Below are 26,816 nucleotides of genomic sequence, written 5' to 3'. Positions count from 1 at the left end.
ACAGTTTAATCTGAGTTAACAGAACAGCTGCAAACTGAATTATAGTGGAACAAATGGACTAGTTTAATATGGATTAAACTGATGTAAATAGACCTGCTTTGAATAGGATTATAGTTAAATAAATGGAGTAGTTTAATCTGGATTATAGTTAAATAAAAGGACCTATTTAATCTGGATTAAACTGGTGTAAACAGACCTGCTTTAATCTGGATTATAGTTAAATAAACTGACTAGTTTAATCTGGATTATAGTTAAATAAATGGATTACTTTAATCTGGATTAAACTGATGTAAACAGACCTGTTTTAAACTGGATTCGGACTCCGGCATCATTCTGGATCTTCTTGATCATTTCTCCGTTTCTGCCAATCACAATGCCAACAGCAAACCGTGGAACTGGAACCTGCAGACGGAGAACCAGACGTGAACCTCTGTTCTATCAGATATCTGAGGTGCGTTTGTTTGTTCGTGTCATACGTCCAGGCTGGTTCCTCCCAGTCGGGCGCTGAAGTCGTTACGTCCCGACCTGAAATCTCCGTCCTTCTCCCGGATCACCTCCAACACCAGCTCCCGGGCCGCCTGGAGGAGAACGTAGAACTAGGGTCAGATTCAACTTCAAGGATGTTTTTCTGGAAGAATCGATGAGTTTTATACTCTTCAAAACACTTTGGGTTCCTTCCTCAAACTTTTACAGACTAGTTTCAGAGTCCACCTGTAGTTAAATTTAGTGATGTTCTACATATCTGGTTCTCATGAGAAGATCCAATCAAACACTGAATGTATCTACTAAGTTCTGTTGAACAAACGTGACACATCGTTCCCCAGAGCTTCAATGTTGTTCAAAAACATTTAAGAAAAATTTCAAGGTAAAACTGTATATTTGTGAGATCTGACCTAGAACCGCATCTGAGCTTTAAGTTTTTACCTGATCTGGAACCTTAAGCAACGAGTTCTTCACCTGAACCAGAACCTTCTACCTGATCTTAAACTTTTAGCTTAATCCTGAACCTTCTACCCGATCTAGAGCCTGTAACCAATATTAAAACCTATGCTTAATTTAGAACCTTCTATTCGACCTAAAACTTAGAACCCAATTCAAAATCTCCTCCAGCCCAATCAAAAATCTCCAAACCTTGACCTAGAACCTTTAATCTGTGTCATATTGTTCCACCTAAGGTATAACCTTCTCATGACCTAGAACTTGTAACCCAAGCAAAAACCTTTAACCTAATCTAGAACCTTCTATCTGACCTTAAACTTTTAGCCTAATCCTGAACCTTCTACCCGACCTACAACCTGTAACCAATACTAAAACCTATGCTTAATCTAGAACCTTCTATCGAACTAAAATTTATAACCCAACTTAAAACCTAAAGCCTAATCTAGAAACTCCTACCTGACCTAGAACCTTTAATCTGTGTCATATTGTTCCACCTAAGGTATAACTTTCTCATGACCTAGAACTTGTAACCCAAGCAAAAACCTTTACCCTAATGTAGAACCGTCTACCTGACCTTGAATCTTTATGCTGTGTTAAAACACGACGCCTAATCTAGGACCCTCTACCTGACCTACAAACTGTAATAAAACCTTTTGTCTGCTCTAGAACCAGATACTTGACCTGTAATATTTAACATGAATGGAGAATCTTTTCACATGACTTACAAACTTTTTCCCCTCACCTAGAACTGACTAAAACATCTGCCTTAATCTAGAACTACAAATGATCTATGACGTTCTACCCCACCAAGAGACTTTAACCTAAATTTCTGAGTATTTCTAACAAAACAAACCTGTAGAATAACACCTAAATGAATCCTGGAGAACGTATGGTTCCACAGAGAGTAGTGAAACTACCTGCACTTTGTACGGGTCTCCAGAGATGCGAAGAGGTTTGTCGGCTCCTGTCGGCATCGGACCGTCCTGGATCATCATCATCTTCACCCCGGCTCGCTCCTGAACAAACAGAACAGAACCCATCAACAGATCAGCCACAACATGACAACACAATGGAAGGTGGAGAACACTGCTGATCTGGTTACCATGGCACCTGTTAGAACATATGGGACTTAACTTTGGACCCAAACTAACTTAAGAGAGTTTCACCTCAGGTAGAACTTTTTCCATCAGCAAAAATCCTGTTGCCTTCTGACTGACCTACAGTCTTTAACCCAGGCTAAAATCGTTTCTAATTATCCTGAACCTGAGACTTGATCTCAAACCTAAGTTACAGCATTTTCTAGAACCTAATCTAATGTACACCTTTTCACACGACACAGAACCTCCTGACTGAGCTAAAACCCAGATACCTTAACTCAAACCTGCGCCCCAAGCTAGAACCGTCTGAATTTCCTGACCTAGAATCTTGAAACCTTCCCATTTTTGTATTCTAACCTTATCTAGAACCTCTGACTTGACCTTAAATCCAACCTAGCTTACAATCTTTTCATAGCCAACATCTTGTCACCTTGTCTAGAACCTGCAGACCTAGAACCTTCTAGCTGACCTAGAATCTTTAATCTGCCATAAATGTTTGTTTAACCTCATCTAGAACCTCATCTAGTATTCATTCTTTTACCTGACACAGCTAACACCCTGTTATCTTATCTAGAACCTAACCTTGTCTACAGTCTTTAACCGACCTTACACCTTGCTACCTCGTCTAGAACTTTTACCCGACCTTACACCTTGCTACCTTGTCTAGAACCTTTAACCGACCTTACACCTTGCTACCTCGTCTAGAACTTTTAACCGACCTTACACCTTGCTACCTCGTCTAGAACTTTTAACCGATCTTGCATCTTGCTACCTCGTCTAGAACTTTTAACCGACTTTACACCTTACTACCTCATCTAGAACCTTTAACCAACCTTACACCTTGCTACCTCGTCTAGAACTTTTAACCGACCTTACACCTTGCTACCTCGTCTAGAACTTTTAACCGACTTTACACCTTGCTACCTTGTCTAGAACCTTTAACCAACCTTACACCTTGCTACCTCGTCTAGAACTTTTAACCGACCTTACACCTTGCTACCTCGTCTAGAACCTTCAACCTGCCTTCTGAGGTACTCTACCTGCAGCTGTTTGATGGTGTCTCCTCCTCGGCCAATCACCAGCCCCACCTTGCTGGCCGGGATCAGCATCTCCTGCACCGAGGCCCCGCCCTCCCCGTCGCCATGGAAACCAGGACCGTTTCTACAGCGGTCCACGATCTGGACCAGCAGCCGCTTCGCCTGCCTGAGAACACGGTGAGCGACTGCTGTCAGCATCTGGTCAGGCATTTTCTCCATCGCTCACTCATTAAATGTCTCGTTTTTCTCTTTGTTTTGACTTGAATTTGAAATGTTATTACAGAGGTTCCCAACCTACGGTTCAGGACCTCTAAATAGTCAACCGGTAAATCTACGGAGTCACAAAACGATTAATGGAAGAGAAGAAACATCACAGAACTTCAAAGTCTTCTTTAATCTTTGGGCTTCAATGAAATTTAATAAATTAATTAAAATGATCTGAAGCACGACAAGAAGTCACAACTAGACGATTCGTTTTGTCTTCTAAAGGGACAACAAGCCACAAAGTTTAATCCTTAACAACTTCTTCTACTTTATAAAATCAGAATTTTGACGTAAAACTGAAATCTGTAGTGGAGCTTTCTGACACGACAAAGAAAAGCTTAAGATCTCAAACATGTTTAACATCTAAAATGAAATCAGTAATATTCTGTTTGACTGTTTGGTGTTAAAGAACTCACTCAATGCTCTCTGGAGTTCCAGTCAGGGAACATGGCCGCTCCATCAGACCTCCACTGTCTGCAAACACACAGACAAACATCACCGTCAACAGAACGGGGTTTTTAGAACCAGAAGGAGCCTGAATGCAACTGAACTGTCTGTTTAAGAAGATCTACAGTCCTGGACAGAAGTTTGAGGCTCCTCATCCAGATCCTTGATGTCTAAACTCACCAGCAGCGATTTGGATCTTACAACCCGACTCCAGCTGGATCCTGGTGATCTGTTCTCCTCCTCTACCGATAACTGGAGAAGAACAAAGACGATTAGAGGCCATCTCAAATGTTCCACAGCAGGAGAATTTAAGACGTAAAGTTCTAGTTTGAGGATCATGTGAAGTTCTAGTTGAGGTGCAAAAGCTTGTGACTGAAGTGAAAAAGGTTCATTTAAATGAAATGTTCTGGGTTTCTTTAAAACGTCCTGAGTTGGGTGAAAAGTTCTGGGTAACGTGGAGCGTTCTAGTTTAGGTACAAATGTTTTGGGGTGTTATCCTTAAAGAAAATTTAAATAAAATTGCCAAAAAACACAATTTATCAGCTAGAAACTAAAAACTGAATATTTTCAACCTCCTGCTGACAGACGTGTCTGTAGATAAATGAACCAAATCTGAGCCTGAAATTGAGATACTTAACATCCCTCTAATCTACACACCTCATTTAAAAATTCTCCAAAAATAAACTCCACGCTCAAAACAGAGTCTGTCAAAAGCAGAAAGTCCTGCAGTTCTCTGAACGACTCTTCAACCACAGAAAGACCAACAACCAAAACCTTCACCGAAACAACCACAAAAAACCTAAAAGTGACGCAGAACTGCAATAAAAAACATGTCAAACGGCCAGAATGTGAAGCACATGGGTCCTAGATCGTTTTTCTTTTCTAATTCCTGTCATTCTAATGAAGTCCTACTGATAAAACACATTTCTGAGTTCCTTCTTCATGCTGTTCTGTTTTAATTAAGCTGCTGAAATGTGAGGTTTAAAAGTTCAACAGAGGACAGATTCTGAATTACTGGACCTAGAAAACAGAATAAAGTGAAAAACTTTGAAACTTTGGTGGTCTAGTGTCTCCATAAAGTTCCCGTAAGTGTATATCTATGGATGGATCCATATTTCTACAAAAATACAGTCTTTGGTCGACATTTTACCAACTGTTGAGGCTCTAACATCAGTAGAATCTGATGTGTTAAAGTTGGAACAGACTGGGGCGCCCGTATAGCTCAATGCGTTGAGCGGGCGACCCACGTACAGGGGCTGGTCCCCGATGCAGCTGGCCCGGGTTCGATTCCCGCTCGCGACCCTTTGCTGCATGTCTTCCCCCGACTCTTCTCCCCTGTTTCTTGTCTCTCTCTCACTGTGCCTATCCAATAAAGCTGACAAAAAGGCCAAAAAAAAAACTTTAAAAAAAAAAAAAAAAAAAGTTGGAACAGACAAGGCTCCAGTTTTATGGTATTTTGAACTGAAATGTCCAAAATTATTACAATTTATCTTAAATGACTCAACATTCGTGTAGAATGACTTCAAACTTGTTCAAAATGTTTAAAGATAGTCTAAAATGACTTGAAAGGTGATAAAACTGATTCTGAATCTGTGCTGAGTAAGATAAAGATCGTACAAAACTACTTAACATCAACAGAATCTGATGTGCGGGACGAGATGGAGCCCAAATACCACAGAAGAAAAGTGAACAAAAGCTGAGATGGAGAAATGTGTTTCCTGAACTCTGAACTGACTGATCCAGGGTTCTAGGTGAGGTTCTGGTGGATGGAAGATGAGGACAGTCTGGGAGGTGATACTCACTGAAGCCCACCATTCTGTCGGGAACCTTGTAATCCTCTGTGATTACCCTGCTGCAACACAAACACACACATTAACACCCCGCTCACACGAAGACCCACAACCACGGCGAGTGTGTGCATCGATAAGTGATTATGGTGATGCGGCCCGCAGGAGGACGGATCTATAACACTTATCACACCTCCACACACTCGCCTCTATTTGCAAACAAGAATATGAAGCTGAGCGGCATCATTATGTGCTGAGTGTCCGATCAATAAGGAGTGCTGCTGTACCTTTGATGGCCCATGGCTGCGAGCTGGTTACCTACTGGGAGACACAAACCCCAATTAGACTGGGCTCGGCTCAACGAGCTGCCGACACATGTTCTAAATAGATCACTAAATGAGGGCTGTGGGGCGGACACTCAAGGTAATATGGCAATGTTCAAGATGAGGGTTTAGGTCTGTGGCTGAACGTTCTAACTCCAGAGACTAAAAGTGAGACGGTTCAGGTTCAACATTCTGATTTCAGATCCTAGAGGTTAGACAGGTAGTTCGGGTTCTAGGATTGTCGGTTAAACATTCCAACCCCAGAGGCTAGAGGTGAGACGAGTTGTAGTTCAGGTCCCAGGTTCGTGGTTGTTCTCGTTCTAGAGACTAAAGGTGAGAGACGATGTAGTTCAGGTTAAACATTTTAGCTGTCAAGACTAGTTGTAAAACAAGTTGTAGTTCAGGTTCCAGGTTCTTGGTTTACTAGTTAAATACTTTAGCTGTGGAGACTAAAGGCAAGAAAGGATGTAGTTTACGTTTAAAAACTCTAACTTTAGAGACTAAAGGTCAGACAGGTTTTAGTTCAGGTTTAAAAAGGTGAGACAGGATGTAGTTCAGGTTCTAGGTTCTTGGGTTGTCAAGATGTAGTTCAGGTTAAACGTTCTAACTCCAGACACCAAAGCTGAGACGGCTCAGGTTCTACATTCTGATTTCAGATCCTAAAGGTTAGACAGGTAGTTCAGGTTGTAGGTTCATGGAGTGTCAGTTAAACATTCTAATCCCAGAGACTAAATGCAGGATAGGTTCTAGTTTAAACATTCTAGCACCAGGTGTAAGGCAAGATGAGTTGTAGTTCATATTCCAGATTCTTGGGTTGTCGTATAAACATGAGCACCAGAGACTAAAGGTTAGACAGGATGTAGTTCAGGATAAACGTTCTAACTCCAGACACCAAAGGTGAGATGTTGTAGTTTAGGTTCAACATTTTAACTCCAGAGACTAAAGGTGAGACGGTTCAGGTTCTACATTTTGATTTCAGATCCTAAAGGTTAGACAGGTAGTTCAGGTTCTAGGTTCTTGGAGTGTCGGTTAAACATTCTAACCCCAGAGATTAAAGGCACGATACATTGTAGTTTAGAGTTACCATTCTAGCTCAAAGAAACTAAAGGTAAGACAGGATGTAGTTTAGGTTAAACATTCTAACGCCAGACACCAAAGGTGAGACGGGTTGTGGCTCAGGTTCCAAGTTCTTGAATTGTCCGTTAAAGACTAGCACCATAGACTAAAGATGAGACAAGTTGTAGGTCAGGTTAAACGTTCTAACTACAGAGACAAAAGGCTAGACAGGTTGTAGTCCATGTTCCAGGTTCTTGGTTTACTAGTTAAACATTCTAGCTGTAGAGACTAAAGGTAAGTCGGGATGTAGTTCAGGTAAACTCTGTGACATCAGAGACTAAAGGTTAGTCTGGCTGTAGTTCAGGTTTAACACCCTGACAGTTGCGGTTGTCCTCACCTCCATCCTCTCCAGGTCTCTTCTGGCCGGGGTAGTACAGCGAAGGCTCAACACCTCCTGAGGAGCTGTTGAGGTGGGACATGGCTTCTCCTCCCATCTTCCCCACCATCTGAAACACAGGTAGAAACAGCTGTCACACCTAGATCAGGACAAACACCTGGTCAGGTAAGCAAGTAACGTCTCAGCTCAAGACAAACTGGTCAAATCTTGAGTCTAAACCGGCATTGGAAAAGTCAAGTTCCAGATCTACAACAGGTCTAAAGTCCAAGTAAAGACGTAGAGTCCAGGTCAACACAGGTAAGACCCCAATCACGTCTAGAGTCAAGACCAACAACTTTTAGCAAAGACCAACAAGTCCAAGTCAAGACCCAAATAAAGACCAACACGACCCACAAAAGACCAACAAGTCAATCAAAGGACAATGTCCAAAATGTATCTAGTAAAACTCCAAGTAAAGTCCTCTGCAAGTCCCAAGTAAAGACCAACAGGACCCACAAAAGACAAACAAGTCCAAAGTCAATCAAAAGATAATGTTCAACGCATTCCTAGTAAAACTCCAAGTCAAGTCCCCTGCAAGTCCCAAGTAAAGCCCCAGGTCAAGTCCCATGTAAAGGCTATCATGTCCCAAGTCAACCTCAAAGTAAAGACCAACAAGTTCCAAGTCAAGTGTAAAGACTACTAGTCCCAAGTCAATTAAAAAGCAAACCCTAACATGTTCCAAATCAAATTCCAAGTAAAAACTGCCACATCCCCCAAGTCAAGTTAAAAAAGGACCAACAAGTCAAAGGTCCAGTCACAAGTCCAGTCCAGGTCAACACAAGTCAATCAAGGTCTTCAAGTACAAAAGTACAACAGACCAAAGTCAACAAATAAGTGTGGACCAAATGTAACGATATTTAAAGTCTATAAAAACTACAGAAGTCTTGATAGTTTGAAGGTTTGAAATGGATCATCGGCCACTAAAACTGACTTTACCACCAGAACCAGAGTAAAGCTTCAGATCAACAACAAACTGCAGTGAGTGTGGCGGTGGAGGCCTCAGCAGACAGTTTAACATCAGACTGTTGTTTCCTCCTCCTCACTGCAACCAACTGGATTCCTAATAAGGCTGCAGAGTTCCTGCTGCAGATTCAGACATGATCAACAGATATCAGATAGCTGGGATCACGTACAACTACGCATGTTCCCACAGCAGAAACTCACTGAGCTCTGCGGTGTAATTCTAAAACATCGATCCAGAACAGCCCAACCACCCAGACAGGAACAACTTTAAATGACAAAAATGAGATGCAAAATGACAAAATGAGACAAAAACAACCAAATAGGACAAAAAATATGACCAAAAAAATGAGAAAAACAAGACAAAAAATGAGACAAAAATTGGAAGAAACAATAATATGACAAAAATGACAAAAACAAGAGAAAAATATGACAATGACAAAATGACACAATAGTGACCAAATAAGACAAAAAAAATGACAAAAATAAGAGAATAAATGACATAAAATTGACATAAATGAGAAAAAATGACAAAAATGAGACAGTGAGAAAAAAAGAAAAAATTACAAAAAATTATACAAACAAGAGAAAAAATTGACAAAAATGTGACAAAAATAACACAAAAAGTGAGGAAAAAAGAAAAAAATGACAAAAATTAATAAAACCAAGAGAAAAAATGACAAAAATGTGGCAAAAATAAGACAAAAATGAAAAAAATGAAAAAAACATGACAAATAGACAATATGACAAAAATGACAAAAATAAGACAAAAACTACAAAAATAAGAAAATATGACAAAAATAAAAAGTGAGAAAAACTAGACAAAAAGTTAGAAAATAAGACAAAAATATTACAAAAAATGACAAAAACAAGACAAAAAATAGAAAAGACAAAATGACAACTAGGACAAAAGATGAGAAAACCAAGAAAAATGGAATAAACAGGACAAAGAAACAACAAAAATACGACAAAAAATGACAGACGAAAAAGGACCAAAAAAAGCGCTCAAGGCTAACAGAAATTTGTCGCATTTTCTGAGCGTTTTTGAAAACCGTGAGACTAAATCTAACGAGGAACAACAACATTACTCTCAAACATGTCCTCTACTTTAGAGATTTAAATCATCAGAAAGAGCAAGAAACACCAGGAGAGAGAAAATAAACGTCTAGTACAGAACAACAAGAACCACATGAGGTAAAAGAATCTTACTTTGAAGAACCGACACGTCCAATTCTCTAAAACACATTTAACTGTTTACAGTTTTACAGCCTCTGAAGAAGTTTATCTCCGTTGTGTTGTTTGGTTTTTGTGTCTCCATTTTTGTAGTTTTCAGCTCATTTTCATCTCCTACCATCTCCTCCTGTAGATGTTTTTCTATCTCCATGTTTCCTCTCTACTCATCATCTGTAGATGTTTCTCAATGCTGGATGGATCTCCAACAACCTGCTCCTCCGTTCTTTGGTTCTGCTGCATTTATTTGATTGGTTTTCCTCTGAGTCTCTCTTGGCGTCTCCGTTTTGTCATTTGTTGTCTTTTTTTTGGTCATTTTTTCGAATTAAAACTGTGCGTAAAACAGAACATGTAGCAACTCTGCAAACAAATGCTCCTTTTTTCATCTAAAACCCGACCTTCTGAACCCGGATTCCTCCAGTAGATCCAGTCTAACGTCAGCAGAATGTTGACGCAACATTTCACATTCAGATTTTTCTTGTCTTTTGACGGAAAAGTCAGCAGCTGCTCCTCATATATTAGCTGTTAGCTCGCTCACACACACACACACCCACACACACCCACACACACCCACACACACCCACACACACACACACACACACACAACTGAAACCTTGAGCGTTTCCAAGATTAAGAGTAAAGTGTGGAGCAGCTCAGTTACACATGACAACTTGGTCTGCTGCACCAGTAAATACCTGTAAACACCTGTAAACACCTGTAAACACCTACACACACCAGTAAATACCTGTAAACACCTGTACACACCTGTACACACCTGTACACATATGTAAACACCTACACATACCTGTAAACACCTGTAAACACCTACACACACCAGTAAACACCTGTACACACCTGTAAACACCTGTACACATATGTAAACATCTACACACACCTGTAAATACCTACACACACCTGTAAACACTTGTAAACACCTGTACACGCATGCAAACACTTATACACACCTGTATACACACCTATACACAATTGTACACACACCTGTAAACACCTGCACACACACCTGTAAACACCTGTACGCACACCTGTAAACACTCATAAATACCTGTACACACATGTAAACACATACACACCTGTAAACACTTCTACAGACCTGTAAACACTCGGAAACACCTATACACACCTGTAAACATCTGTACACAGCCTCACTGTGACAACACTACTCCAGTTGTTACTTTTAACCAGGAGACTGAAGAAACTGCTTCAGGATTTGGTTCATGAGGAACACAAACGCTCTGCTTCATGCAGAGACGAGTTCCAGGTTGAACTGCTGCTGATCCTCAGAATCAGAGCAGCTGGAGGAAGAAGAAGAACCAGAGAACAGAGGAGCTAGTGGTTGGAGATCCATCCAGCATGGTGAAACATCTTCTACAGATGATGAGCAGAATAGAGATGAAAAGATTACAAACATGGATACAGAAAAACATCTACAGGATGAAAAGATAACAGTTTTCTGAAAGATGAAAACACTGAAACAACCAAACTGTGACTCTTAACAACCACAAAAACATGTTTGAAGGCTAAAAAGTCACCAAAACGACCAGAAAAGATGCAAAACAACCTAAAAGTGACGCAGAACTACAACAGAAACACAAAACGACAAAACATGTGGCGCACCGGTGAGTACAAATCACCCACAAAAGTCAACAAAAACTACAAACGTCCTCCTGGAATAAATAATTACAGCAGAGACATGGGACGGATGCTGGAAAGGACGTCTCACTCTGATGGATGTAGAGATGAACAACTAACAAGAAAATTACCAAGACATGGCCAACATTATAACAGAGAAGGCTGCACCAATCAGATCATCAGCCTCACTTCAGCAAAAATTACTGCAGAAACTGAAACCACTTTAGAACATCTGATCATCAGAATCAGGACGAGTAGAGAAGCATCTCCACCTCATAAACTACCACCTGTTACCCAGTCAGTTATCAACGAGTAATGATGCTGCCGTCACCATGCTTCAGACTAATACGTAAATTCACCATGATACCGCCACCTCCGTGTTTCAGACTAATACATAAATTCACCATGATACCGCCGCCACCATGCTTCAGACTAATACATAAATTAACCATGATGATGCCACCACCATGCTTCAGACTAATATGTAAATTAACCATGATACTGCCACCTCCATGCTTCAGACTAATACGTAAATTAACCATGATGCTGCCGCCACCATGCTTCAGACTAATACATAAATTAACCATGATGCTGCCGCCACCGTGCTTCAGACTAATATGTAAATTCACCATGATGCTGCTGCCACCGTGCTTTACACTAATACATAAATTAACCATGATGCTGCCACCACTATGCTTCAGACTACTCACTGAAAAAGAAAATATTTTGCGATTTTTCCACTAAATGCTAGCAGGAACTGAAGCTCAGTGTGTTGCTTCCACCGGTTTAGGACTATTTCCTCTGAGTTTATTAAAAACCTGCAGCATCAGACAGCAGCAGGAATTTTTTGGACCATTTTGTACTTTTTTTTTCTCCGTTTGTGGTTATTTTGTAGTTTTTTGTCTGTATTTGTGGTTATTTTGTAGCTTTTTGTCTCCATTTGTGGATATTTTGTAGTTTTTTTGTCTGTATTTGTGGTTATGTTGTAGTTTTTTTGTCTCCGTTTGTGGTTATTTTGTAGTTTTTTTGTCTGTACTTGTGGTAATTATGTAGATTTTGTCTCCGTTTGTGGTTATTGTGTAGTTTTTGTCTCTGTTTGTGGTTATTTTGTAGTTTTTTGTCTCTGTTTGCGGTTGTTTTTTAATTTTTTTTTTCGTCTCTGTTTGTGGTTATTGTGTAGTTTTTGGTCTCTGTTTGTGGTTACTTTGTAGTTTTGTGGTCCTTTCGTGTCAACCTGCAGCTCCTAAACTAACCGGCTAGTCGTCCTGAAACAGCGTTTGTCTGATAAACAGGAGGAAAATGTTCCAGCTGCTGCTCACTGATTTTTATTACTGTCTAGAAGATAAGATTGAAGTTTACTGCTCCTGAAGGAACTTCTTTTTCCAGATATTGCTCAGAAAACCAAACTACACAACCAGAGAAATTCAGTGTCTAATGAAAGAGCAATAAGTTAGGACTAATTACTGAAAATAAAAATGAGTTAAAACTGGAATAGAAAAGTAAGACCAGCAATAATAATGTGTCTGGATGTTTCCTGTCCTGTAGAAGTTAGTTTTACCGTTGGACTGAAAACATTTCACTTTAAACGTAGTCCGAGCTAAAAGCAGTGACGCTAACGGACGGACGTTGAAAACTTTGAGATGTCTGAAGTCATTTGGAAACTTTCTCCACATTTCAGCTCCAATACTGATCTAAAAAACATCCCACAGAGCAAAAGACACAGTTTGAAAAGAAAAAAACACCAACTGAAATGTTCATAGTGATGAAAACGGGGTCAGATTAAATATAATGTGTTTTAAATGCAGCTTGTTGCTTCCAGCTGTGGAGGAGTTTTTCCTCTGAGTTTGTTAAAAACCTGCAGCATCAGACGTTAGCAGATTTCTTTTGGGCTCTTTTGTATTTTTTTTGTCTCACTTTGTGGTCATTTAGTTTTTTTTATTTAGTCCTTTTGTAATAATCAGGAATCAGTGACAACCTAAATGCAAAACAACCACAAAAAGACGTGACGCTACGAGTGTAAATACAGCTTCTAATAAACTCTCAAGGGGATCCTGCTGCAGGTTTTTAATAAACTCAGAGGAAATAGTCCAAAACAGCTGGAAGCAACAAATGGAACCTCAGTTGCTGTTAGCATTTAGTGGGGAAAAAATGAGTATCATGAATCTATCATTTTGTCGCTGTAAAGTTTAATTTTATTGACATTTCAGTTTGTAATGGACATAAAGTCATGTTTTGTGAACTATCTTTGCTCTCTGACGGTTCTTTTGGGTGAATTTCAGAGATGAAATGTAGAAGAATTTTCCAAAAGTGAGGTTCAGTCATAATATGGGAGCTACAGGGACTTTTTGGAAGGTGGAAACCAACATTATACAAGTTAAATTTGTCATTTACAGCCGTTTGAACTAGTAAAAACAGAACAACCGGTTATAATCCAGGATTAGGAGCAGGTAATAATGGAGTTTAATCAATTTTTACTGACCATTAATTAACTCAGAGGAAAAACTCCTTTCTGAGCTGTTCATCGCTGTAAAGTTTAACTTTATTGTCATTTGGCTTGGTAACGGACCTAAAGTCTGTGTTTTGTGACAGTTTATGGGCGAATTTCAGAGCCGAAATGTAGGAAAAAAGTTTAAAAAATTTCCAGTTTTTCTGGTGCGTGTCTACAGAGCAGCTTCCCCTGGTTCTGGTGGAGCCGGCTCCACCAGAACCAGGTGGATGCTTCAGACTAATACATAAATTCACCATGATACTGCTGCCACCATGCTTCAGACCAGTGGTTCCCAACACCTGGGTCTGCACCCCCCCCCCCAGGGGGCGCCAGAGATCTGAGGGAGGGGTGTGAAGCTTTGTCTGCTCTGATGCTGTGATGTTATAAAAAACTGATTTTTACTTTCTGGATAAAATCAGAGTAACAGACTCGCTGTGTCATCACAAGTCTACCTATAAAACATTTTTAAAACACATTCATTTGGTCTTTCTTCAGGTTGGCTTCTAGTTCATCTAGATTCATTAGTTTGTGTTACAGTTAGAAAATTACTGACGGGAACGATGCCTGAAAAACGCAGAACAGGTGAAGATTCATCAGTACCTAAAAACTCCGGCTACACCTCTAGAGTTACCTTAAATTTGGTTTTATTAAAGGACAAGACAGAATTATGTTATTTGTAGTGAAATGCTCGTAAATGACAGCATGAAGCCAGAGAATTACGGCGACGTCGGGAAATAAAATACAGTTCGGTAAGTTGGAAAGACATTCACAAATTCGGACTTCCGGCATCAATAACTCATTAAATATACGTTGTCTAAACATAAACGATGCCTCTTTTCCATCGTTGTAAGGTAGACAATATGCTACAAGCCTAGTTTAATCAAAAGTAGCTGCAGAAATAACATTGGTGTCTATGAGCAGCAGGCTGTGAACGAGTGAACAGGGACCGTCTGCAAAATGCAAAACCGCTGCAAACAGCGAAGAGACACAAATATTCAACAAATTTACTGCAGCCAGCAACTGACTCCTGCTGCTCATACTACAACTCTTGGTTTGATATTATTTTTTTTTTCATAATTTTAAGGATTTTTTTTGTAAAAAAAAATCAGTAACTTAACTCTTATGAATTTTAATGTCACCAAATTTACTGCAGCCATAAACTCTCTCCTCCTCATCATAGTACAACTTTTGGTTTGATATATTATTATTTTTTATAATTTTAAGGAATTTTCTATTAGTAATACAATTCAATAACACCCCTCTTATGTTTTGTAGTGTACTTATGGGGTGGTTTAGGTGGGTGGGGGGGCGCTGGGGTGCAGCTTATAGCGGGGGGGGGGGGGGGGGGGGGGGCTCCAAGCCAAACAGGTTGGGAACCACGGCTTCAGACTACTCACTAAAAAAGAAAGTATTTGGGGATTTTTCCACTAAAAGCTAACAGGAACTGAGGTTCAGTTTCTTGCTTCCAGCTGTTTAGGACTATTTCCTCTGACTTTATTAAAAACCTGCAGCATTTTGTAGTTTTTGTCTCCATTTTTGGCTACTTTGTAGTTTCTTTTGTCAACTTTTTGATCAAAACAAACTGATGTTGCAGGTTTTTAATAGAGGAAATAGTCCTAAACAGTTGACAACATTAATATTATTGATCTGACCGGTTTGTCGCTGTAAAGTTCCGAAAGTCGTAAAGTCTGTGATGTTTTCTGCGTGAATTTTGGAGCCGAAATGTAGAAAAAGTTTCCAAAACGTTTCCCACAAACCTGGTTTAGGTTTTTAATAAACTCAGAGGAAATAGTCTGAAACAGCTGGAAGTGACGAGCTAAAATGTGGAGGACATTAATATTATTCCTTCCTATTAGTAACTGTAAAGTTTAACTTAATTGACATTTTGGTTTGTAGCAGGCGTAAAGTCTGTGTTTTCTGATGTTTTTTGGGTGAATTTCGGAGCTGAAACATAGAAAAAAGTTCCCAGATCTCCAGTCTTTCTGGTGTGTCTACAGAGCAGCTTCCCCTAGTTCTGCTGGTTCAACAGAGCCAGGTGTGTAAAGCCAGACTAGACCGGGTGAGTGCAGTCAGACTTTCCACGCCTGGTTCTGCACTGGTTCACTGAGTGACAGCAGCAGCTCGGAGCCTCCAGGACCAGGCAGCGGGTTCTGGTGGGACCCGTGGACCGACACACCTCCTGCCCTATGTGGGGCTGTTGCGTAACGAGCCTACTTTCTAACTTACAGTAAACAGGCTATAGGCGGAGGGGGGTCCGGCTCCACGTGAGCTCCAACCGGGCCGGGGTGGGGAGGGAGGGAGGGAGGGAGGGAGGGAGGGGGGTCAGAAACAACAAAGTGTCGCCCCCCGAGTCCGGTTCGGGGCTTTTTCCGCCGTGTTTCTGCCCCTCGGCACCAACAGGTTGCCCCAGCCTCAGTGACACGTGTGGCCAAACTTCTGCCCCGCTCCCCCCGCCGCCGCTCTCCGCTGCCTCCCCCCGCCGGGTCCCGCTGCGCTCCCTCCGGGGTGACAGCTCCACAAACTGCCCCCGAACTAACTCCCGGACCGTGTCGGCCCGCGGCGGAGCGTCCCGAGTCCAACTCCGGACCGCTTTCCGCGGCTAGTTAGCATGCTAACTGTGAGTTGACGGAGCGCCGAAGTTCGGAGCGGCGGCGGAACAACAGTTCGAATAAAAGTGCTTCGGCTCGACCCAAATGGCCCGGTTCGGCCCGGAGAGGATGCGAGCCGAGCCCCAGTGTGGTTGTTACCTGCCGGGCCCTCTGTAAGACATCGGCCAGGCCGTCAGACTTCAGCCCCGGCTGGTTCATCGAGGCCTGTCCCTGCACCAGCTCCGCCATCATAGCGCCACTAGCCGCTAGCCGTTAGCAGGATTAGCTCCCGATGCTAACGGAGCTGAAGCTGCCGTCAGAGAGACGAGAAGGCAGGAGGCATCACTCCGCCAAGGATTCAGGAGCCGAGAGCAGCTAATCAGGAAATTAATTTAAAACATCAGATCACAGAGCAGCATAGAGACAGAATTGGAAGTAAAAAGGCAAAATAAATGTCTGCAATTTACTTCTAAGAATTTCTGTTTTTAATACAAAGTTCTGTTTTTATAATGTGTGACCTGCAGCTGCTCTGTTTTAGTGGCAACATCATAATATGAAACACGGTGGTGACAGCATCATGACGTTTACTGTTTCTTTTAATTTAGGCTAATAGCTATTCTGTGGTTTAAGGTTTTGTGCTTTAATTTTTTTAGCATCAACAACAGAATAATTGAATATCCTCACGTTAAAATTGATTCTCGCACGTTTCGGGTGTTTTTCTGACCAGTTTGAACATCTGGACTGAACATCTGTGAGAGCAGCTCGTCGGTTTCTCTGTCAGAGGCGGAGTGGGTCATCACTTCACAGAGGATCTCTGCCGCTGCTCAGCTGTGAGCTGCTCTGGGGCTGTTTCCGCTTCCGCGTTGAGTCACGTGTCTGAGGCAGCTCCACAGGTGGAGAGAAGTTTGAGCAGAAGAAGAAGAAGAAGGAGGAGGAAAAGACGAAGAAGAAGAAGAGTCCACTGTCAGATCAGCTGCTGCTATGTTTGTTTGTTTGTTGTTGTTTTGTGTGTGTGTGTGTGTGTGTGTGTGTGTGTGTGTGTGTGTGTGTGTGTGTGTGTGTGTGTGTGTGTGTGTGTGTGACCTCTGACCTTTGACCTCTGCTGTTTTTCTGCTGTCGAATAAATAATGTTTGTTTGTTGAAAAGGCTCCAGAATTGTTTTCATTTTTCCGATCCGCTGATTTATTGATCTGTGACATAAAACTTTACTGATCAGGTGTTTCAACGACAAACAGCAAGAAGCTAAAGACCAACAGCCTCAAACTCAACGTAAAAACAGAACAACTCCACAGAAGATTAAATCATATTAAACTAAAACAGAGAAAACTGTAGAAAAAAACTAAATTAAAACACAAAACGACAACAATTAACACAAAATAACATCAATAACACAAAGAGGCTCTGATCAGTCATTCGTTGTGTTTTTACTAGACAGCTAACTAGCTAGAACAACTAATAATGCTAGCTATAACTAATGCACAGTTTATGAATTAGACTGTGTTCAGTGTCAGCAGGTGAACGCTAATGATAGCTAGATTCTAACTGCCTCAGTTACAGTTTAGATAACTAATGTTAGCTAGCTACAGCTAACTAATAATAGCTAGCTAAAGCTAACTGACATAAGCTAGCTACAGCTAACTAACATTAGCTAGTTAAAGCTAACTAACACTAGCTAGCTTAAGATAACTAACATTAGCTAATTAAAGCTAACTAACATTAGCTAGCTAAAGCTAACACTAGCCAATTGGTGTTGCAGGAAGTAAAGTCAACCCAAACCTCTGCTGTCAGTTAATTAAAGGTAAGACTGTTGTGTTTTAATTAGTGGAGGGACACGATTAAAAAAATTAATTACAGGCTTTGTAATTAATTATCCATCCATCCATCCATCCATCCATCCATCCATCCATCCATCCATTATCTATACACCACTTAACCCTCACTAGGGTCATGGGGGGCTGGAGTCTATCCCAGCTGACTCAGGTGAAGGCAGGGGACACCCTAGACAGGTCACCAGTCTGTCACAGGGCTACATACAGAGACAAACAATCACTCTCACATTCACACCTACGGGCAATTTAGAATGATCAATTAACCTCAGCATATTTTTGGACTGTAGGAGGAAGCCGGAGTACCCTGAGAAAACCCACGCATGCACAGGGAGAACATGCAAACTCCATGCAGAAAGATCCCGGGAAAGCCGGGACGCGAACCAGGGATCTTCTCGCTGCAAGGCGAAAGTGCTAACCACTACACCACTGTGCAGCCCTGTAATTAATTAATCACAATTAATCATATTTTTGTCAAACAGCAATATTTGACACAAGTAATTATTTTCAATTCAAATAAATTTTGGTTGACAGATGAATCAATGAATAGACATATACATGTTTATAATTTAAAATTTATAAAATTAATACAATTTTAAAATGGGACATTTAGGAAAAAAAAGTGATTTTGATGATTTATAACCTGGATTTATTTTGGTTTTCCCACTGTATGACAAACAAAAGCATAAGTAGTTCAAGAACCTTCAGAAAGTTGAAAATTTACAGATTCATTCTATTTTCATAGTTTCTGGGTCTGATCAATGGTGTCATTTTGATGGGTTTTTTTTAGGCATATGAATTTTTATTTATAAACAATGTTTTTTCATAAACTAGCAGTTTATAATTAAGTTATTAAAAGACAGACATTTTTGTGGTTTAATTTATTACTCTGCTGAGGCTCCGCCTCTTTGGCGGAGTAAAAACTTAAACCACAAAAAATGTTTGTCTCATTTCTATTTATCTGCATTTTTCATCTGTCTGCTACATTCATAGATTAATGCAAATCTAAGTGCAATTATAGCGATTTTATTCAACATTTTAAGACTTCCTGTAAACTAAAGCACTTTCAGTGTCTTCTAAAGTGGTTTATTATGGGATGGCTACACCGTTAGGTAGTGCTGGGCGATATGGAAAAAATCATATATCACGATATGGATTACTTTATATCATGATAACGATATATATCACGATATACCACAACAAAGTATGTTTTCAGTTATTCTCTGAAAAGTTTGACAAAAATTTCACTGCTTACTTTTCTCCATGAAACTTCAACCTGTTGCTAGGGCTGGACCCGAATAGCCGAATATTCGGTCCCCATGGTGGTATGCGGATATTAATTTTGAGATCCGAATATTGGCTAGCTACAGCTAAACAAACATTACCTTGCTACAGCTAACAATGGCTAACTAGTGTTTTAGGAAGTAAAGTCAACCCAAACCTCTGCTGTCAGTTTATTAAAGGTAAGACTGTTGTGTTTTATGTCAGTAGTTTCAGTAGCTTCAATAGCAAGTTAGCTCTTCAACAAGTAAACTATATTAGTTACCTAACTAGCTAGATAGCTAATATAGTTTATTTTTGTGCCTTGGTAGTTTATGAATTAGATTGTGTTTAGTGTCAGCAGATGAGCGCTATTGTCAGCCACTTTCTAAGTTTTTCCATATTTATAAATTGGCTAGCCATTTTCTTGCTAGCTAAAGTCAACTGGCATTAGCTAGCTAAAGCTAATATTGGCTAAGTAATGTTTTAGGAAGGAAAGGCTGGAAGAGTCACCTAAAAAAAACCTCTGCTGTCAATTAATTAAAGATAAGAGTGTTGTGTTTTAGTGTAACTAGCTTCAGCTATCTAATTAACTAGATAACTAGTTAGCTTTGTAACTAGCTAGCTAGTTAGATAGCTAACTAGTAAGATAAATATTACAGTTTACTTGTTATCTTAAAAGTTTATGAATTAGGTTGTGTCTAGTGTCTACATGTAAATGCTAATGTTAGCCAATTTTACCTCAGTTACAATTTAGCTAACTAACATTAGCTAGCTACAGCAAACTAATATTTGCTAGCTACAACTAACACCGGCAAACTGATGCTTCAGGAAGTAAAGTCCAAGAGAGTCCATCCAAACCTCTGTTGTCAGTTTATTAAGCTAAGACTGATTTTATTCAAACTGAAACGTTAGCGTTGCTACTGTTGGCAGAGCTGCAGCTAATTATTATTTTCATGTTGATTAATGTGTAGATTACTAATTTGTAAATAAATAGTTTTACCATAAATATGAAAGAACGTCCAGATTTACTCAAAGCTTGTTCAAAACATGGCAGATGTATTTTTCTTCAAGGACCTGGAATGTTCTGAGTGAGACTAAATTGTGACAGTGGAAGCAGGAAAGGAGAACGTCCCCTGGAGAAAGTTCTTGACTAGACCTACAGAAAACTGGAGAAAGTTCTAGAGTAGACCTACCGACAACTGGAGAAAGTTATAGAGTAGACCTACAGAAAACTGGAGAAAGTTCTAGAGTAGACCTACCGACAACTGGAGAAAGTTCTTGACTAGACCTACAGAAAACTGGAGAAAGTTCTAGAGTAGACCTACCGACAACTGGAGAAAGTTCTAGAGTAGACCTACTGACAACTGGAGAAAGTTCTAGAGTAGACCTACCAACAACTGGAGGAAGTTCTAGAGTAGACCTACCGACAACTGGAGAAAGTTCTAGAGTAGACCTACTGACAACTGGAGAAAGTTGTAGAGTAGACTCACCGAGCTGGAGAAAGTTCTAGAGTAGACCTACCGACAACTGGAGAAAGTTGTAGAGTAGACTCACCGAGCTGGAGAAAGTTCTAGAGTAGACCTACCCACAACTGTCCAGTTCTACTCTAGAACTTTCTCCAGCGGACATTCTCCTCTGTGGACTGCAGAGACATGGAACTCTGGAAATATTCCCAGTCTGAAGGTAGAACTTTGATCATTAATAAAGTTACTGGAGATGAAAAACTGGATGTTCTGAGGATGTCAGAAAGGAACTTTAGTTCTGTTTGGTTGATTTTAAAACCTTTCCTTTGAATGTTTCAGGGTAAGTTTGGCTCTTTTCGGCTAAGTTTTTTTGTGCTAAATTTGAGTTTTTGTTGCAATTTCACTTGTTTTGCAGTAATTTTTTGGACTTTTTGTGGTAGTTGTGGTGATTTGGGGTGTTTTTTCTGGCATATTTGAATATTTCAAGGTAGTTTTGACTCTTTTTGGGGTAATTTTGGCTGTTTTTATGGTTATTTTGTGCCAAATTTGAGTTTTTGTCACAATTTCACCAGTTTTGTGGTAGTTTTGGTCCTTTTTGTGGTAAATTTGGCCATTTATGTGGTGATTTTCCATGTTTTTACTGGTATATTTGAACCTTTCAAGGTAATTTTGGTTCTTTTTCAGGTGATTTTGTACATGTTTTGTCCTGAATTTGTGTTTTTGATGCAGTTTGACCTGCTTTGTGTTAATTTTGGTACTTTTTGTGGTGATTTTGGGTGTTTTTCCTGACATTTTTTAATCTTTCAGGATTGTTTTGGCTCCTTTTGGGGTGATTTGTGTCTTTTTGTGGTAATTTTGGCCATTTTTGTGGTTGTTTTGTATGTTTTTTGTACCAAATTTGAGTTTTTGTTGCAATTTCACCTGTTTTGTGGTGATTTTGGTCCTTTTTGTAGTGATTTTCCATGAGTTTTCTGGCATATTTTACCCTTTCAAGGTAGTTTTGGCTTTTTGCGATGATTTGATGTCTTTTTGAGGTAGTTTGGACCCTATTTGTGGTGATTTTGCATCTTTCAGTGGAATTTTGGTCTTTTTGTGCTGATTTTGTGTTTCTTTGTGGTAATTCTGACCAGTTTTTTGTGGTTTGGTCTCTTTTTGTGGTAGTTTTGGGAGTTTTTCCCAGCATATTTGAACCTTTCAGGATAGTTTTGTTTCTTTTTGTGGTAATTTTTCAGTTTTTAATTTTTACAGACACAGTTTTAAAATACAGATTATTTTATTCATCATTAGTTTAGTCTTTTAACCTCCAGGAAACACTTTAAGATCAGCAGAAACCTGTTGTAAATCTGTATTTTCTTTAAAACGTTGGCTCTTTAAACCTTCTGACCTGTGTGACTTTATTAGCTCTTTAAATCTGATTTTTTGTTGTCATTTTGCACGATGTCATAATTATCTCACATATCTTTAGATATTTTCTGATCTGAAGATACACAAATGTATAGAAGTTGTTTATACCAAGTGCCCAGTAAAAAATGAATGTTATTGAATGTTTTTTGAAGATTTTTTGAAAGATATAACACTATTTGTACAGATTTTTACAGGAAATAATACATAAAAATCCATACTTGGCTAAATTGCATTTAAGAGGACACATTTAAACAGACTAACATGAATTTTTACATTTTTTGACTATAAAATTACATCATTTTAGTATAATTAAATACCCAAGTGGTATTTTTAAAGAAAATAGCCCTATTTTTGGAGTAAAACTGTAAATATATATGTATATACATTTAATGATTATTTTAGGTTACTAAGTTACTATGAGGAAAATAACATTTAAATCTTGTTAAAATATGATACAGATTTGAATCTGTATATTTAATGTTTCACCGTCTTTGCTAACATTTTATTTTAACATGTCTCATTGGTGCCTTTCATACTTTACTCTTTTGTATCTTACAGAAAACATACTGTTATTATTATTGTTATTATTGTGATTATTATTGTTAATTCTACACAGAGATTAATCAGAGTCTTTCAGGGTCTGACATCGAGTTAATGATGGTAAAGATGATTTTAGAATAAGATATTAGACCCTGAGATTTTATCTCAGCCAGTTTCCCTGTGTGTGTGTGTGTGTGTGCGTGCGTGCGTGCGTGCGTGCGTGCGTGCGTGCGTGTGTGTGTGTGTGTGTAAAGAGCTGCAGAGTGGAAAATGATGGCTTGTGAAGAGCCTGTTGTTGGACGTCAACAGGAAACGCTAACAGCCTTAAGTGGCATTAAGACCCACTGCAGTGTGTGTGTGTGTGTGTGTGTGTGTGTGTGTGTGTGTGTGTGTGTGTGTGTGTGTGTGTGTGTGTGTGTGTGTGTGTGTGTGTGTGTGTGTGTGAATGTGTATGTGTTGCCGATAATGGGGCTCCTGTTTGTTGGACCATATGGGCCTTTTCTGTCTCACATTAAAGCATCTTAATAGAAAGTATTGAAGCAATAGAGAGAGAGAGAGAGAGAGAGAGAGAGAGAGAGAGAGAGAGAGTGTGTGTGTGTGTGTGTGTGTGTGTGTGTGTGTGTGTGTGTGTGTGTGTGTGTGTGTGTGTGTGTGTGTGTGTGTGTGTGTGAGGACGTTGAATCTGGTCCTCACTTGGGACAAAGGACAGTTTGAGGTGCTTCCAGCTATATTTCCCATAAGAGTCAGTCCAGATAAAATCAACCAAAGTTCCCTCAGAGCATCTGGTTCTTCATCTGTAGTAACTTTATTAATAATCCGAGTTCTACCTTCATCCTGGGAATATTTCCAGAGTTCCAGGTCCATAGAGATGCTCAAAGTTTGTGATTAAAAAATGATCAAAAACCACATTTATTCTTTAGATTGTGACACTTGGAGTGGATGAAAAATTTATCTGGTCTGAATGAATCATACCTGCAATAATGTGACACTAAACAACCCAAAATGATGAAAAACCACCAAACTGGGACATAAAAAGGCTTAAAACCACCAAACTGGGATGTAAAAAGACTGAAAAACACCAAAATGGGATGTAGAAAGACTGAAAGCCACCAAACTGGGATGTAAAAAGACTGAAAACAACCAAACTGGGCCGTAATAAGACTAAAAACCACCAATCTGGGATGAAAAAAGACTGAAAACCACCAAACTGTGCCGTGAAAGGACGAAAAACCACCAAACTGGGATGTAAAAAGATGAAAAACCACCAAACTGGGATGTAGAAAGACTAAAAACCACCAAACTGGGATGAAAAAAGATGAAAAACCACCAAACTGGGATGTAAAAAACTAAAAACCACCAAACTGGGATGAAAAAAGACTGAAAACCACCAAATTGGGATGTAAAAAACTAAAAACCACCAAACTGGGATGAAAAAAGACTGAAAACCACCAAACTGGGACATAAAAAGACTAAAAACCACCAAACTGGGATGAAAAAAGACTGAAAACCATCAAACTGGGATGTATAAAGACTTAAAACCACCAAACTGGGATGTAACAAGACTGAAAACAACCAAACTGGGATGAAAAAAGACTGAAAACCACCAAACTGGGATGTATAAAGACTTAAAACCACCAAAACGTTATCCAGAACATCTACAGTAAGATGTAAAACAAACAAAATGTCACACAAAAAAGAGAAAATTCTAGAGTAGTCTACTCTAGAATTTTCTCCAGTTGTGGGTAGGTCTACTCTAGAACTTTCTCCAGTTGTGGGTAGGTCTACTCTAGAACTTTCTCCAGTTGTGGGTAGGTCTACTCTGGAACTTTCTCCAGTTGTCGGTAGGTCTACTCTAGAACTTTCTCCAGTTGTCAGTAGGTCTACTCTAGAACTTTCTCCAGTTGTCAGTAGGTCTACTGTAGAACTTTCTTCAGTTGTGGGTAGGTCTACTCTAGAACTTTCTCCAGTTGTGGGTAGGTCTACTCTGGAACTTTCTCCAGTTGTCGGTAGGTCTACTCTAGAACTTTCTCCAGTTGTCAGTAGGTCTACTCTAGAACTTCCTCCAGGGGACGTTTTCCTTTCCTGCTTCCAATCTTTAAGTTTAGTCTCACTTAGAACATTCCAGGTCCTTGAAGTCCATAGAGGTGGGTCCAGATTTATCACTTTTTAATGGACTTTTCCATCATTTCTGAGCCTCAGACCTTCATCAGTCCAGCAGATAGAACCATGACATTTAGGAGGAAAAACACATCTGAGTTCTGGGAAAAACTGACACCAGATCAATTTTACATCCATCCAGGTGTCTCAGTCTGAAGATCATCCAGATTTGACCAAATTTGGACAATTTTCAAGTCATTTTGGACAAAATTTAGGGTCGTATTGAGTACTTTTTGAATAGTGTGGGGAAATATTTAGTCATTTTGGAAGGCTTTTCTCAGTTTTTTGGACAAACTTTAATAATTTTGGCACAATTTAGTCTAATTTCCAACATCTTTTGTCATTTTGAACAGTTTTTGAGCCATTTTTGAGAAATATTTAAAATTGGGACGATTTTTCTGTAATTTTAGGAAAGTTTCATGTCATTTCTCCAATTTTTACTCAAAAACACATCTGAGTTCTGGTAAAAACTGACACCAGATCAGTTTTACATCAATCCAGGTGTCTGGATTCTGTTTATTTTCTCTGTAACCAGCTGTGATCGTCAGTATTATAGGATGTATTGTCTCAGTATTGATTTATTTTTACAGGTACCTTTGGTATCTTGACAACACAAATGTTTAGTGAGAGTCGACTCCAAGCCAATTAAAGTCAAAGATGTTGATGTTTCTGCATTTAGTTTCAAGTTTCCACAAAAACACATAAAATCACCAGAAAAAGATGTGAAATTAGAATACAAAGAACAAAAAGCTGCTCCTGATCTGGAGCCGATTCTTCCATTTAAAGACCAACGGAGTGTTTGTTATGGTTCCCGACAGAACCAATGGAGAAAAAAGAAAAACTGAAATTATCCACATGATTAGACCTCAACCCTAATTCAGCCTTCTCACACACACACACACACACACACACACACACACACACACACACACACACACACACACACACACACACACACACACACACACACACACACACACACACACACACACAGTTCGTCTAGTCTTTCAGTTTCCAGTCCATTTGACTCTAATACTCCTCCTTATCTTTACCCCCCCACCTCACCCTCACTGCCCCCCGCTGGCTGCTGCAATAACAGGCATTGACACACAATGACACACAACGTCTGGAGACACACAACCCCTCGGAGGTGTGTGGACGGTCCAGAGAAAATAGCTCAGGGAAACAGTTAGTGACATATCTGAACAGGAAAACACTCCATCCATTATAAAGTCCATGCTCATGATCAGTCTGCAGTTTCCAGTGACTCCTAGAACTCTGAACTTATGATGGAACCATTGAAACACACAAATCTTTATCCTGTATTTTGGTTCTTTCATAGATTTATTAAAGGTTTTCTGGAAATATGACTAAATCTGCTGGATCATAAATATACAAACAGGAACTTGAACTATGAGTTTTGTTGATGTATAAAGTTGTGTCAATCTAGTTTTCTTAGATTCATGGCCTCTTAACTCCTCCTGAGGGATTCCAGTCGACTACAGCTGCTGACTCCTCTGATCTGGTTTAAATAGAACCATCAGATCCACTCATTAGACTCAAACACTACAGGGGGAAAGTCTGAGGAGCTCAGCAAACATCTGAAGAAGAAAATCATTGACTCAAAAGTTGCCTGAGTTGATGCTAAAATTGCACAAAGTTGTCATAATTGACAGAAAAACATCCTAAATTGACAGACGAGATGTCTACACTGACTCATAAATTCAATCAACAATGGTCCAAAGTGACTAGAAATATGTCTAAAATTATTAAAAACCTGCCCAAATCGGTGCAAAAATTGACCAAAATACCTAAAAAATTTGCCCAAATTGACTCAAAAATAGTTCAAGGTGACTGGAAA

General features: G+C 39.6%; 1 protein-coding gene across 2 annotated transcripts in view; it reads right to left on the bottom strand.

Moving 5' to 3' along the window:
• The window catches only part of LOC111568980 (far upstream element-binding protein 3-like), a 44,418-nt gene extending 27,802 nt beyond the window's left edge, over positions 1-16,616 (bottom strand). For both annotated transcript variants that reach the window (XM_023270887.3, XM_023270888.3), the window contains exons 1-10: positions 16,462-16,616; positions 7,348-7,456; positions 5,859-5,892; positions 5,587-5,636; positions 3,965-4,036; positions 3,754-3,811; positions 3,077-3,239; positions 1,857-1,955; positions 477-578; positions 300-402 (exon numbers count right to left, since the gene is read on the bottom strand). In XM_023270887.3, the coding sequence (XP_023126655.1) occupies positions 300-402; positions 477-578; positions 1,857-1,955; positions 3,077-3,239; positions 3,754-3,811; positions 3,965-4,036; positions 5,587-5,636; positions 5,859-5,892; positions 7,348-7,456; positions 16,462-16,554 (883 nt within the window). In that variant the 5' untranslated portion in view covers positions 16,555-16,616. The remainder of the gene's footprint in view (positions 1-299; positions 403-476; positions 579-1,856; positions 1,956-3,076; positions 3,240-3,753; positions 3,812-3,964; positions 4,037-5,586; positions 5,637-5,858; positions 5,893-7,347; positions 7,457-16,461) is intronic.
• Positions 16,617-26,816: the final 10,200 nt, after the last annotated feature.

The sequence above is a fragment of the Amphiprion ocellaris genome, chromosome 6 (assembly GCF_022539595.1).
Source record: "Amphiprion ocellaris isolate individual 3 ecotype Okinawa chromosome 6, ASM2253959v1, whole genome shotgun sequence".
Classification (NCBI taxonomy): domain Eukaryota; kingdom Metazoa; phylum Chordata; class Actinopteri; family Pomacentridae; genus Amphiprion; species Amphiprion ocellaris.
This window is presented reverse-complemented; position numbering and strand designations above follow the sequence as displayed.